The 16,079-nt window shown below is 33.3% G+C and overlaps 1 protein-coding gene across 1 annotated transcript; it reads left to right on the top strand.

Annotated features, from left to right (window-relative positions):
- The first annotated feature begins 1,500 nt into the window (after positions 1-1,500).
- On the top strand, positions 1,501-14,385 carry LOC147387928 (beta-glucosidase 12-like). The gene is made up of 13 exons (XM_086421265.1): positions 1,501-1,823; positions 3,217-3,286; positions 3,412-3,446; positions 6,231-6,306; positions 10,147-10,218; positions 10,313-10,400; positions 10,499-10,715; positions 11,217-11,335; positions 11,472-11,689; positions 11,824-11,858; positions 12,524-12,623; positions 12,743-12,842; positions 13,962-14,385. Exons 1-13 carry the CDS (start codon positions 1,545-1,547, stop codon positions 14,140-14,142), a joined length of 1,590 nt encoding a protein of 529 aa, XP_086277391.1. The 5' UTR covers positions 1,501-1,544; the 3' UTR covers positions 14,143-14,385.
- Positions 14,386-16,079: the final 1,694 nt, after the last annotated feature.

Raw genomic sequence — 16,079 nt, forward strand, 5'->3', positions numbered from 1 at the left:
GCAGATTCTGACAGCAGAAGCTGACAGCAGTTTTAAGAAGCTGAATCAATCGCCCCCTAAGTTTTTAGTAGTTGCTTGGAAGGATCTTTTGTAAATTTTTTCTTTCTAAATGGTCCTTGGTACTCATTTCCCACATTTCTCACAATTTAATGTCCTAACCATTCGAACTCAACATTTTCATCAAAAAATTGGATTTTTGACATCTCAATCAAGTTTCGGAGACTCCATTCCGTAAAAAAAGGATTTAAGAAAGAAGAAAAAAATCATTTTCAAGGGTTTTTTCAAATATTTTGAAAATGTATGTAAAAAACTTTCTTTTCACTTTTTTTTTTCTTATTTTTTGGATGAAATCGATCAATAATGGTTCTTTTAGGTTGAAATCATTTAAACAAATGATTTTCTCAAGTTTTTAGTCGATCTTTCCATGTATTTTAGTCGGAAAAATCAAAAATTGAAAATGGGTGGATTTTAGCAGTGTCGAATTCACCATTTTTTATTTGAAAAAAATGTTGAACTCGACAGTAATTAAAAATGTGTCGAGTTCAACAGTAAATAAAAAGCGGTGAACTCAATAGTAAAAGTGGTGAGTTCGACAATAAAAAATGTGAACTCGACACTAGATGAAAAAAACATTGAGTTTCGATAGTAAAAATTATGAACTCGATAGTACAAGAGACCATTAAGAAAGAAAAAAGTTTACTAAATATCCAGTCAAGCTAACGCACAAAACTTAGGAACTATTTAGAAAGAAACCCTTCTACAAGGGTCCTTTAAAATTGTTTTCCTATTTTCTTTTATAAGAGATATTTTTGTAATGTCAAAGAGTTTTTGCAAGACATCTCTTAGGCTGAGTTTGGATTGAGAGAAGTGGAGAGAAGAGAAACTCATTATAAGGAGAAGAGAAGGGAAACTCAATTTCTTTCTACCATGTTTGGATTGACATGAGAGAAATTGGGATAACTTGAAAATTTAAAATATCTTAAAACAGATCTAAGGGCAGAGTTGGAATTATAAAATATTTTAAAAGAATTTCTCTCCACTTTTGGAGAGAAAGAAAATTCACTTTTTTTTTTTCCCCAATTCTTTTCTCTTCTCTCACCACTTAACAACCCAAACAAGGAAATGGAGAGAAACTAATTTATTTTCTCTTCTCTTTTCTTCATTTCTCTTAATCTGAACACGGTTTTAGTGGCTTCTAACTACCTAGCACTTGTTAGCTTTACATGACAAAATATTTGTGTTGCAAAACATTTTTAGTGCAAATGATTTTGTAATTTGTAGTGTACCAAGTAGGGCCGTAGTGTACCTAGCAAAGTCTAAGTGGATTATTAAATTACTGTCCAAAAGTAAAGGATATTTAGAAATAAGTCCCCGTATCAGGAGCCCTACATGTATGTTTGCCATGTGATGCATGCTGGTTACTATTCTCTTCTTCCTCTATATAAGAAGAAGATCCCCTCAAGTGTTTTTCATCTACTAAATCTTCTCTCTCTCTCTCTCTCTCTCTCTCTCTTACTCTCTCACTCTCCTTAGTGTCTCCAAACATGGCCCTTCTCTTCCCACAATGTTCTTTACCCTTCTCTCCCTTGACATTCTCAAACAAAGGAAACCTTCACCCCCTTCATGCAGGCCAAAAGAGGGCAACTTCTCTCAAAAAGGGAGGACAAAAGAATCTCACCATAAGATGTGAAACTGCACCTTCTCCAGTTGTGGGTGAAGGAGCAGTTCCTGGTTCAACCATTGCTCCTGCTGACTATCCTTCAATGAAAAGAAGCGATTTTCCAGTTGATTTTAAGTTTGGGGGCTCTACTTCTGCTCTTCAGGTTGGAGCTCTCTCAAACAGAAAGTTGAAATGAAAATTTTTACTAATCACTATAAAGCTACAAGTTATCTCTTGGAAAAAAAAAAAAATCAAGTCAGGTTTGCATGAAGTTCCTCAGTTGTCTTAAATATAAAAAAACAAGGGGAGTCCTGATGAATGCACGTGGTTGGATGTACGGCTGATATGACAAGGACACAGAACCATGATCTTTTTCATCGGTGTACCCAACGCGGTGCGTTCATCATTATTCAAACATGGGACGGTTTGGAAATGCCCCTCAATAGTCTCTTTGTTTTCAAACTGATGACATGCAATTGGACTTAGGTCTTCTCTAAGATACTAACGTAAATGAGCTACATGCCGACATCTTGAACCTTAACAGAACTGAATCATTTAAAATGAGATAAACTCAAACGAATCAACTTTAGATCAGTGGATGGTGGACGAGACAAAAATTCTGCTTTAAAACCAATGTTAATAAAGAGACCATAATTATGATTGTCAGTTGGCAGGTTTTGGCCGGGTATGGTTGGACCCTAACCCAGTCCTAAAGAGGTGAGTTATATCTTACATTCCTATCAAGCCTAAGTTGGCTATGCCCATGCCGGGTCTCAATGAGTCTGGTGTGCTAGTTCAGGTTGATTTTTATAGTCTGTGATCCATTATTGGGAATCATGTAGCATTGTTTTTATCAAGTTAGGGCCAGGTTCGATATCCATCCTAATTAAAAAAAAAAAATTTGGAGATGAAAGTAAGCTTGTTACTTATAATATTATCTTTGTTATCTTTTGTTATAAATCATGCATTTATCTATATATGAAATATACTAACAGGTTGGACCAGATCAAACCTGCAGGTTGGGTATTGTTAGGCATTAGCCAAGTCCAGACTTCAACTAGTTGAAAAAAATTTATCCCAACCCCATCTACCTCGAGCTCAAGATTGAGACCTTAATCCTTATTTTTTAAATAGGCCGGGGTGGGTTAATACTCCAACGAGCTCAATTGACACCCCTAACCATGGTAAAAACGGAAAATTTTAGACCCTCCATCACACAATTACTTGAGAAGCGAGTGCTAGTAGGGATTCTAATATAAATGGATCCAAATACATATATATATATAATTCCTAGAAAATTCAAGAAATATGTGCTTTTCCTCTCATCTCAGCATTACGTATCATGGACAACCCTTAGACAGGCGTCTGTAGTTAAAAAAGTCCGATGGTTTTGAGGCTTTGAACGAATATTCTTTTGACCCCAGTCCCATATTTATACCTAAAAGGTAGTATTGGTCCACAAAGATACTATGCAGGACCCATCTCTCTCTCTCTCTCTCTCTCTCATATATATGGATGGATGTTGATTTTATTTTATCTTTGTGGTGGTGGTGCAGTCAGAAGGCCCAGCTAATATAGGAGGGAGAGGACCAAGCACCTGGGATTACCTTCTTACACAAGGATCACGTGGCTAATCATAAACCCTAGCTATTCATTTTCTCTTTTTCATCTTAATTATTTGATTTTTAAATTCTGAATGAAATCATTTGACTTTATCTTCCTTCCTTCCTTCCTTCGTTCCTTCTGTACAGACAATAGCGCTGCTCTTTCCTACGTCCATTACAAAGTAAGTATATATATATAATCCATCTATCGCTATACAATTTAAATTTTAAAGAATAATCTAAGGTCGGGTTGTTTGGTATTGCTGTTTAACCATGCTTTTCGTACTTTTTGGGCAAAAAGGCCTACTAATATAATTATTTTTCCAAAGTTTTATATTGTTATAGCTAATATCATTTATACCTGCATTTGATGGAAACTGAAATTGGGCTGATAATCTAAGTCGATATTTGAATTTGATTATCATATGGAATATCTGATAATTTCTGGTTTGGATCTGATAATATAGGGTTAGGATCAAGTAATGAGCTGACTTTTTTCCGAGGATAGTCTATACAACATAAAGACCATCATAAAATAAATCAGCCTTTTTTGAAACTTCTAACCTGGCCTCATCAAAAGTAATTTACGACTTAAAAGGTAAAAATTGATGATATATACATGGGGTACTTCAACTTGTAAATCAATTTTGATGGGGTTATAATTTTTGAATTTGATATTATCAGAGTGGATATTTCATTATCTCAATTTCATATTCAAAAATATCAAATAATAATTTATTGTTTGAGTAAAAATTCAGATGGGGTTCGTGTTATATTTTCATTATTTTACCATTGTTAAAATCAATAACTAAAGGTGACACATTGAAATTTTTAATTTTATGAGACATCAAATTAATTAGAATACTTTACTAGAGATGGAGTAAAAAGTTATGTTCTAAATTTGAAAAGTATAAATAGGAATAAGAGTTGTTTTAGCTTATTCCTACACCAGATTCAAATCTAATTATTCATTGATGCCAGTAATCCCCATGTCGCTAATTCCTACACTGGGTTCCAACAGCCGCTATTGATTTTACTTCACCAGCGTTTTACAATCACCATTATTGGTATCATTAATCAGTGTTTATTAGGGGATTAGAGGCGTAAAACAATCGCCGCTAATTTTATTAAAAGCTATTACTAGTGTTTCATAAAACGCAGCTAAATGGTGTGCATAAATACTGCTGAAATATTGTATTACAGGCGTTTCTAGAACCGCTGGTATTACTGTTTTTATTTTTTTTATAATTTAAAATCTGATTTGCTCCAAATTTAACGTTTCATGAATGTTATCATTGGTCTGTAAAGCATTTGCCAAATTTAATAACAGTTTTCAATTTCACGTATTGATAACAAAAACTATATATTATATATATATGGGGGCGGTTCAAGGGCCATATGAGAAAACATATGAAAAAACTTTCATTTTTCAAAATAAGAGTTAGAGGTTTTGGATTGAGCTGATTTTTTGCAAGGATGGTCACTATGATGAAAAGATCATCCTCACAAAAAATCAGCTCAATCAAAAACTTCTAAATCCATCAAAAGTGATTTACAAATTAGTGATAAAAATTGGTAAAAAATCGATGATCCACATTCTAAATCACTTTTAATGGGGTTAGAAGTTTCAGATTGGGCTGATTTTTTTTTTTTTTGGATGATCTTCCCATCATAGTGATCATCCTCACAAAAAATCAGCTCAATCCAAAATTTCTAACCCATATTTTAAAATTTTATTAAAAACGAAAGTTTTTACATATGTTTTCTCATATGGCCCTTGAACCTGACCCTATATATATATATATGGGACGGTTCAGCAACCCTAAAGTTTGCCAAGTTTGGTGCCAAACATTTTTCAAAATATGGGTTAGAAGCTTTGGAATGAGCTGATTTTTTGTGAGGATGATCTCTATGATGAGGAGATCATCCTCACCAAAAATCAGCCTATTCCAAAACTTCTAACCCCATAAAAAGTAATTTACAAAAATTGGACGGTCAATGATTCTTCAACTTGTAAACTAGGGTTAGAAGTTTCAAAATGAGCTGATTTTTTGTGAGGATGATCTCTTCACCGTATAGATCACCCTCACAAAAAATCAGCCTATTCCAAAACTTCTAACCCTATCAAAAGTGATTTACAAAAAATGTTTGGCACCAAACTTGGCAAACTTTAGGGCTGCCGAACCGCTCCCACATATATATATACTAATCTAATACTTTAATCTCAAAGAAAGACATCAAACATATATATATCACAAATAATTTTATTTTTTTACTCTCTAAAATCAATTAATGGAGCTACAAAAATATAAAAACTTATAAAATAGAATACATTAAAAATAAAAAATAAAAACATAGATCATTTATGTCTCTTTACTACTACAGGATTAGGAGAAAGATAAGATGTCCTATTTTGTTCCTAGTTTCAACAGTGTAATTATGCTTCTCGCCAGTCTAGCAGTTTTCAGAACCGGTCCATGCCATGGAGAATACTCTTTTAATGGATTCCCAAGCCTATAACTAAAGAAATGAGAAAAATAAAAACAAATATCTATTACAATTAATAGTAATTTCAAAAAGTGAGTAACCACTTGCATAAGCATTTCTTTGATTCTTACTAACGATAAAATGAAACTATGAGGACAAAATAAACCTTTTACATGCTCAATAAACAGAAAAATATTGATTACTAAATTTATTTAAAATAAAAATAAATAAATAAAAGCTAAAGGCAAAAGAGAAATCTATTAGTTTGATTTGATCTTATACAATTTGAACATGTCAATCCACTCTGATAATATCTTTAGTTTATAAAGGAAAAAAAAAATTGGACAAAATCCTTTCATCTCAAAAGAGAATTAAAGGTAATTTTCGGCACCAATATCATAATGATATTTTTCTTGACTACAGAGTGGAGATGATTGTACCTATATATACTGACATTTATCACTTCATTATAATTGCAGGAAGATGTGCAGTTATTGAAGAAAATGGGAATGGATGTGTACAGATTCTCCATCTCTTGGAGCAGAATACTTCCTAGTAAGTCTTTAACTATTATTTTACTATGCTAAAATTCTTAAAATTATCCTCTCTTTTTTTCACCACGTGAAAAAGGGGTAAATTTGACACGACTCTTTTCAAACACTACATTAAAAAATGGTTAAATTCAACAGATCTTGGCGTTGAATTTACCCCTTTTTTCATGGACGTTTGATTTGAATTCTAGAATCTGATTCTAGTTCATAATTAGATTCTAAAATTCGATGCATCATTTGGTTCGGATTATCAACTTGAGTTTTTCATAATCAGAAACCAAAATCATGAAGAATCAGAAACAAATTTTAGGAATAAGATATTTATATTATAATATTATAATTAATAATAATTATATTAATAACAATAGTAGTAATAATAACAACAAAAGAATAAACAACAACAACAACAACAACAATAATAATAATAATAATAATAATTTTTTATATAAAAATATAAAATCATCATAATTTTTTTGGATAATCTTAACATGCTCCTTATCGAATAATTCACTTAAAAATTAATAGAAAATGACCTAAATGTCCTCCTTTTCAACTCTTTCCAAAAACCTTTAATTTTTTCTTTAAAAAATCCATTATCTTCGATCTTTGGGACATGTAATTTTACTCTCATTTTCAATCTCAAGAAGTCTAATTGGGTGATTATTTTTTTCCACAAGATTAATTTTAAAAAATAGTAGCCAAACAAGATTTTTGATTCCAAAAATCAGTTTCTATAATCTGATTTTGACAATTCAAAATCAGAATTGCAAATCATGTTCTACAATCTGAACCAACGCCCCCTAGTGTTTCTCTTAATTGGAAGCAAAACTATTGTAGAGATCATGAGTGAAAATAATATAGTTAAATAGTGAAAATTTAGGGTCATATAAACAATTACTTTATTAGTCAAATTTGAAAAACACCCAACGTGTTAAATTTATCAGCATTTCCCCCCTTGATTCATCATTTATGTGACATTTTAAAGCTCTTTTTGTGTAGATGGGTTAATTATTTGATGGAATACCCACTATTGTTTTTTAGCTAACTGAACCATCTACTTTGTCTCTTTCTCATTCTCCCGATACAAAGTTCCTCCTTTTCCCCACAAACCAAACCTTCTAGAGTTGAGGCCGCCTCCGCTCCTAGCTGTAAAACATAGCCCATTCTTGACTTTTTAAGAGAAACTCATTACCAACGTTCGGTTGTCACTCTAATGTTTCATGTTAGTTGTTGCCTCTTTCCCAATGTCTATTACCGTTATATATGAGACCTTCGTGAATTCTCCCGAAAGGATAAACAAAAAGAACATGAATTAAGATAGTGAAGGCATATATGAACATTTTTTTTACTATCGGTAAGCTGGATTATTTAAGGGTAATCAGTCACGAATATAGCTACATGATAAATCGTGTAGAATGATTCTTCTTAGCTCTTGAGGTATAACATCTTCATCGTCAATTACATAAATAAAAAAAATAATAATAATAAATAAAAAAAATTCTCTGACTCCTAATTGAGCTAAAAAATCTGCTCCTCTATTAGTCTCTCTCCAAAAAAAATTCAAACATACAAGTTGCAAATGAGTTAACCAAGCTTTTAATTGCCTGCACCTCTTCCAAGTGCTTCTAAGAAGTTTACCCATATATTGCCTCTTTTATTGCTTTGAACTCTATGGATATTATATCTTTGTCATCACAACCCGCCCACACTGCAAATTGTAGACCGCCCAGATTATTTCTTCCCACAAAACCAAACCCTCGGCCTGCTTTTGACAGTGATCCATCCTTATCAATCTTCACGATATGTTCATCAGGACATTTCCAAAGGATATACTTCAATATCTTTGGAGAGTAAGTTCCTATGCAGTCCCAACATTGTTAGAAAGAACTCGTATTTGCATCAATCTCCAACTCCACACCATCAAAAACATTTTTTAAGTCATCCGCAATTAATTGAAAAATAAATGTGTTTTCCTAGTCAGACCCTTCAAACAATCTTCTATTACGTTCTCTCCAGACATGATAGATATGATCACAAAATGCTAAACACATCATGTCCATAATAACCTTGTTTGGAAAGCGTACACTCTTGATCAATCGTGCTTCATCAAGACTGATATGAACCCATGTTTGATGATCCCAAACCTACCCAAAACTTTCTGCCATATCCATTTGCTATACTCACATGTAAAGAAAATATGATCATTAGTCTCCAATGTAGGAACGAGACTTGTTTTGTTGACCTAAAATCTTTGGGATCAGGATTCGAGGACGATTATGCTTGCTTATTCATGTCAAATGAGGAGATACTATAAATTAAAAATATAGGGCTTGTTCCTAATTCAATCAATTAACTCAGGGATAAAAAAAACAAATGATTTTTTAACTTAACCTGACAACGTGACTCAAAAACCCACTGACGTGTCATGCACAAAGAACAATAGATTCTTTCGCTCAGGATACACAACTACAATGGCAGGTCGTTCAGGTTGATTTTGTATCTCAAGGGACAGAATCTATGATTCTTTGCCCATGCCATGTCAGTGAGTTTTGAGTCACCCTGTGTGGTTGAGTTCAAAAATAGACACTCTAAAAAAAATGTTCACCAAAAATAGTACAGGATCAATAGGTTATCTAGAGTGTCTGCTCCAAAAGGGTATCTACCAATAAATAAAAAATATTGTGTTTATCCCTATCCAGTATATTAACATGGGGCCAAAAGAAAAAGTAATCCCCAAAACCAAAAAATAAAAACATGAAAAAAAAGATTATCTGTGGTATCTTCTCCAAACATATTTATTGAACCCTAGAAAAGTCTTAATTATTGGAGTCAACGTGCTTTACTTGATTCAGAGATATAGAGGATTGCCCTACTCCCTGAGGTGTTATGATTTTCTCATCACACTCTTTCTATGACAAAGTTTGAAATAATATATAAGTGTTTTATGAACATTTGGTTCACAAATCATCAAATAATCCAGCTGATTAATTAAGGGATTAGCAAAAATTCTCACTTGTTTATTAATATCTCTTTAGGCACATGGAAATAAGATGTTAAAGGGGGTTGTAAAAATGCTCAAATGTCTGCATTTCTTTGTAAAAGACAATAGTATGTTTGATTGCACATGGAAAATAGGGTGGAAAATGATATTTATATGGAAAATGATATTTTTCATGTATTCGATTTTATTTTTTCACGAAAAATCATTTTTTACCCACATCCAAAAGTCCAACAAAAGCTGAAATTCACTTTCTCACCCATCTGGGTGGGAAAGTGAGATCCATATGTATTTTTCATCAACAAATTAAAATCCTAACTCATCTCTTCTTCTTCCCCACCACTACCACCATAGCCACAATCACACTAAACCTCACCAACGTCGTTTCCATCTCTGGCCACTGACACCGTCATCGCCGGCCATCTTCTTTCTCATCCTCTCTCTCTCTCTCTCTCCCCTTATTATTCTTCTTCCTCATCCTCTCTCACCTCACATCCTCCCATCTTCTTCCTCATCTTCTTCTTCATCAGTTACCTCCGTCGCCACCACAACATCCTGCCCTCTTCTTCCTCTCCCCCCTCGCCCTCTTATTTTTTTATTGTAACATCAAATATGGATTCAAGTTTTTCATCTTAGTTATTTTTTCACTATTGTTTTTTCATGGATTTTGATTTTCCATGCAATCAAACACACCATAAGTGAAAAATGGTACATTCGACGCCAAGGTTAATCGAATTTACCCCCTTTTTTATGGATCAAAAACTTGAATGATATATGTAAGTATGCAACACTACCATGACCTTACTATCATGGAAATGAGATATTCTACATTAATGAATGTTGCAGATGGTAGGGGACCTATAAATAAAGAGGGTATCACATTCTACAACAATCTCATCAATGAATTACTCGCAAATGGTAAGAACAAAGTTGTTTTCTTATTAATAGTAATTTTACATGCAGGTTTCTCCTTTTGTTCTAACTTAGTTGAATTTTGTAAATTACTTTTTAGGAATACAGCCCTTTGTGACATTGTTCCATTTAGATCTCCCCACAGCTTTACAAAAAGAATATCATGGCTTTCTGAATAAGAAGATAGTGTAAGTATCTCATTTACTTATTTATTAACCTTTGAGCATTTATTTCACCTATTTTTTTAAATTCAAAGTTTGTGACTATTTCCTTTTACTGAATTTAGGGAAGATTTCAAAAACTACTGCGACATATGCTTCCAAACTTTCGGAGATAGAGTCAAGTTTTGGGGGACAATCAATGAGCCAGATGTTTATGCCCGATATGGTTATCAACGAGAACTTCCCATAGAAGATGATCAAGCAACATTTCCTTACATTGTTGCTCATAATATCATATTAGCCCATGCTACTGTTACTAAACATTACAAAAAGAAATATCAGGTAAGAAATTAAATTTTATAGAAAAATTAATATTTCCATTGAACTTCAGTGTATTGTAACTAAATAGCATACAATCCCCCATTCTTGAGAAAGAACTCCAACAGATTAGTCTAACTAAGAGTAAATTAGACTCATACAAAAATCCTTAAAATTTGCAAAAATAATTGGAAAAAACCGGATAAGTTGCAAATATTTCATATCATATTCAGTTACGTAATTTTGAAAATAATTTTATATATCCTTGTAAACATGCTAAATTATAATTCTAAATGACTAAATGCCCAATACTCATTTGATGATGATCTAGTGTTTTGACATAGACCTTATTAGAATGCATTAATTGTACATCTAATAACTAAATACACCCTAATATGATCTGTGTCATTTTCAATGGTCAATTTTATTTATTTACCTATCTAGATATATTTATTTATTATTTTTTCTGCAAATGATTTATTATGTTTTCCTCCATTGATCTTTTCGTGACTGACTATTGTTTAGGCCGTTCAAGGTGGAAAACTGGGTATGTCGGTGAGCCTTATATGGTTTGAACCATACTTGGCGGCATCGAAACAAGATAAAGACGCAGCAGATAGAGCCTTTTCCTACCACACAAAACTGTTAGTGACTCTAATCAAATTTCTAACTGATAGAATATTAAATTTGGATGATCAAATTTCATGTGTACTTAAATACGTCTTTTTTAATAATAATGTCAAATCTAACAAGATTTGTATTTTCAACAATGTTAATTAGGTTTGTAGAGCCATTAGTGTATGGAGATTACCCATTTATCATTAAATCTTTGGCGAGGGATAGACTTATAGACTTCACAGATGCAGAGAAAGAACTGATTAAAGGAGCCTATGATTTTATTGGTATCAATTACTATACTTCCAGATATGCCAAAGCCCTACCAATAGATAGAAAAGTACCTGTCAGCTTCGATAATGATCAACATTTGGAAGCAGAAGGTGATGCTCACTACTTTAATGTGCTGGATTATATGCATTTTTCAAGTTGTTCTTTAGAACATATTTTTGTTTCGAAATTTAATGAAAAAAACAACATATTGTATATGACAATATCCATGCTTTTTTTCTTACAGATATTGGTCCGGATGGAAAACCCATCGGCTGGAAAGTAAGTCTGATAACTGTTTTACTACTGTTTTAGAATTGGTGAAAATAAGGAAATGAATAAAAGTTTTGGTCCAATTATGTAAATAGACTAGAGTTTGCCCGTGACTACGCCACTGGCATCCTCTTTGTGGTTAAAAGGGTAAAAGAGGAAGAATAGTAAAATTGGAGGGATACTATTGAAAGGGGGGAGGAGAGAAACGATAATAACGTTGAAGGGATGAAAAGAAAATGCAATAAAGTAGAGTAGTGTGGCCCCACTTCACTGTAGCTAGACTAGGATGTTTATACCCTACAACTATAATCGAGTGGGATTCATTGTTATGTTTTATATATAGATATGGTTTTGAAATATTTATGTACCAGATAATTTTGTCAATCTATGTAAAAACTTGTGTAGTGAATTTATTTTATATCCTTTGGACTATGCAATCTTTAAAAGTCAAAAGGGTATAAAGATACTCTCTACAAAAGTTTTTATAGATAATAAATTTATCCAGGTATGTAAATTTCAAATCGTATGATCTGATTACATAATTGGACAATATGTTTTATCTGTGGGAGATACCTTTTAGAACTTTTAACTTCTTCATTAAAATAGCCTTCAATAAGAAAAGAATGAAAATAACTAGTATTTATTTTTATAATTATATTTCTTGCCCTATGCAGATTGCGGAAGACATTTATATGGCGCCGGAGGGACTGAAAAATGGGCTGATAAATCTGAAGGAAAACTACCGAAACCCTGAGATTTACATCACTGAGAATGGTTAGTTATAGTTATCATGGGATACACATTGAGGATGATATTTTGATCTACAAATCAAAAAATCTAGATTAGAAATAGTTTCATGTTTCTGACTACAGAATTTTCAATGGTAAATGTAGGGGTCGTCGATCTTAGTAGAAAAAGTAAATTAATAACAGAAGATGGTCACCGAATCACGTTCATTAGAAACCATCTCAAGGCAGTTGAAGAAGCAATGAAGTAAGCTCCATACCATTTCCCAAAATATCGTATATGATCTAAACATTCAATCACTGGACTAATTGGTCATTGATTGAACCTCAAATTAGATGGGGAAAGAATAACACAATGAATTATTCTTTATTCATCTATTGATGTTGAGGATAAATTCTAGGGTATTTTAGAAACACCTCCCTGTAAAGTGGTGATATTAGATTTATCCCCTTGCAAAATGCAAGGGTAAGCCTCATCTTGCATTTTGCAACGGGATAAACCCAATATCACCAATTTATAGGGGTGTTTCTAAACTACCCTAAACTTTATTTTCATTTTGGTTCAGGTTCAATTAGTAAAATTTGGGGGGCTAATAGATCTTTTCTTTGAAAATATTAATCAGTCGGGATGGTATACAACCAGAAAGGAGGGTTGAAAATCCATACCCAGTCCTCAAATGTGATCACATAGATCTTTGATTAGAAGAAAGAATCTTGGCCTTAATTGAGACTTCTATATATGTGATACAATTTGGGGTCGGGGAGTAGATTTTAACCGTAACAACAAGGAGTATATGATCCGGCCAATAATACTATAATATTTTTGTGTAATAGGAAGGAGTAAGGACATCCTTTACCAAAAAATTGTGTATAGAACTAATTCTTCATTGATTGAACCTTAAAGATGGGTCAGTACACAATGAATTCTTCTATACTGATGTTTTGAATGAACTTTATTTTCTTTTTAGTTGGCATGCAACACGTAAAAGAGTAGCCATCCAATAAGGTGTCATATTCCCATAAATAGGAACGGTGGCCACATGGCACAGTTTTAATTGGAGAGTAAAACACATTGGGCTGCCAACCAAGAAGAAAAGGGCTTGGTTAGCAGTCCAATTTGTTTTAATCTCCAATTAAAATTGTGCCTACTGTTCTGATTTATGGGACCGACGCACCTTACTGGATCACAAACTCTAAATTAAAAATATATATATATATTGGAAGATGAAAAAAAATAAATCTTAATCTCTTACATTAATTGAGAGATCTATATAACAAGATTTGAGGTGTGAGAGGGCCTCATCCTTTTGTTTTAGTGTATGCGAACTGGACCGAATGTTAAAATAATATTTGTTTTGTGTTATAGGCAGGGCGTGAAGGTGAAATCTTACATCGTATGGTCTATGATAGATGTTGTCGAATTGGGAGGTGGCTATGATGTCCGCTTAGGGCTTAACTACACAAATTACGATGACTTCCAAAGAACTCCCAAAAAATCAGCTGTATGGTTCTCAAAGTTCTTGGAGCATTCCCCCGTGAACAAATAGCTCTTTCTCTCTATATTATCTTATACTATTGTCGGATGCAATGTAATAAGGTTTGTATTTGGATAACAGTTCTCTCTTTCGTTGTTTAAGTTTGTGTGGTAAATCTTAGGTCTCTAAGTTTGTGTGTTACTAAACGGACGACCTCAGCATCTATGGGTCCAAGGCCTAGTGTGACTCATTTGAGGTAGTTTGTTCTTTACATATTTGCTACTTATTAAGAATAAAGCTGTTATTAGCCCTTCCATGCAATTGGTTCACAGAGTTCTTGATGTACATCTAATCCAATAACACCAAGTAGCTCTCTCTCTCTCTCTTTCTCTCTCTCTCTCTCTATATATATATATATATGGGTTAAAAGTTTTGGTATGGGATGATTTTTAGTGAGGATAATCTTCATGACAAAGAACTTATCCTTACAAAAAATCACCCCATTTCGAAACTTCTAATCCCATCAACAGTTGTTTACAAAAATTGGACGATCTACAATTCTTCAATTTGTAAACTAGAGTTAGAAGTTTTGGAATGAGCTGATTTTTAGTGAGAATGATCTCTTCACCATAGAGATCATCCAATCACAAAAAAAACAGCTCATTCTAAAACTTCTAACCCCTATTTTGAAAAAAATTTGGCTCTCTTTAAGGCCTCTGAATGCTTCCCTATATATGTGTGTGTGTGTGTGTGTGTGTGTGTGCATGTGTGTGTGTATATACAAGGAAGCATCCTAAAGAGAGCCAAACATTGTGCCAAACATTTTTCAAAAATAGGGTTTAAAAGTTTTGGAATGAGTTGATTTTTTGTGAGGGTGATCTCTATGCTAAAGAAATCATCCTCACCAAAAATCAGCTCATTCCGAAACTTCCAGGCCTAGTTTACAAGTTGAAGAATTGTGGACCGTCCGATTTTTGTAAACCAATTTTGATGGGGTTAGAAGTTTTAAAATGACCTGATTTTTAGTAATGATGATCTCTTCGGTTTGAAACTTCTAACCCCTATTTTTAAAAATGTTTGGCACAATGTTCGGAGGCCCTAAAGAGAGCCAAACATTTTTGCAATGTATGGGTTAGAAGTTTTGGAATGGGCTGACTTTTTCTAAGGATGATCTCTATGATGAATTTTTCTGAAGATGATCTCTATGATGAGGAGATCATCCTCACAAAAAATCAACCCATTCCAAAAATTCTACAAAATAATTGTGTACATATTAGGGCAACCAACCCAATCAGCATTAGAAAATGCTACCAATTGTGTAAAGGAGAGAGGTATAATAGTGAGACCCAAATCAAGTGTACCTTTGAGATGCCGTAGAATTCTTTTGACTGCCTATTCATGATGAGGCGTGGGTACGTGCATGATTTGACATACTTGATTGACAGGATAACAAATATCAAGTCTTGTAAGGGTGAGATACTGTAAGGCACCGACAATACTACGATAATCACTTGGATTTGAAAGGGGCATTTCAGTGGTGACTAGCATTTTGGACCCATTGGGAATAGGTGTAGAGCAAGGTTTGCAACCAAACATTCTAGTATGTCAAAAGAGATCAAGAGTGTACTTAGTTTGAGTTAGAGTAAGACCAGAGGAAGTTTGAAGTGCCTCAATACCAAGGAAGTAGTTGAAATCGCCTAAGTCCTTCATGGAGAACTTGTCACTAAGACAATTTACGAAGTGAGATAAAAGAGTATCATTAGAGTCGGTGAGGATGACATCATCAACATAAAGAAGAAGTATCAAGCTATTAGTAGAAGAATGAAATACAAACATGGATGTATTTGCCCTACTACGATGAAATCCTAGTATAATCCATATATTGCTTTGTGAAGCTTGCACATATGTGTTTGGTGAGATGAATCAACAAAACCAGGAGGTTGTTGCATATATACTTCTTCTTGAAAAATGCCATGTAGAAATGCATTTTTTACGTTGAGTTGACGAAT

Source organism: Akebia trifoliata, chromosome 13, assembly GCF_017979445.1.
Source record: "Akebia trifoliata isolate Shusen 1 chromosome 13, ASM1797944v1, whole genome shotgun sequence".
In the NCBI taxonomy this organism is placed as follows: Eukaryota; Viridiplantae; Streptophyta; class Magnoliopsida; order Ranunculales; family Lardizabalaceae; genus Akebia; species Akebia trifoliata.

Coding starts and splice junctions, on each gene's coding strand:
- LOC147387928 (XM_086421265.1), top strand. CDS start 1,545: ATGGCCCTTCTCTTCCCACAATGTTCTTTACCCTTCTCTCCCTTGACA. Junction 11,336..11,471: donor TTTTCCTACCACACAAAACT/GTTAGTGACTCT, acceptor AATGTTAATTAG/GTTTGTAGAGCCATTAGTGT. Junction 11,859..12,523: donor GAAAACCCATCGGCTGGAAA/GTAAGTCTGATA, acceptor TGCCCTATGCAG/ATTGCGGAAGACATTTATAT.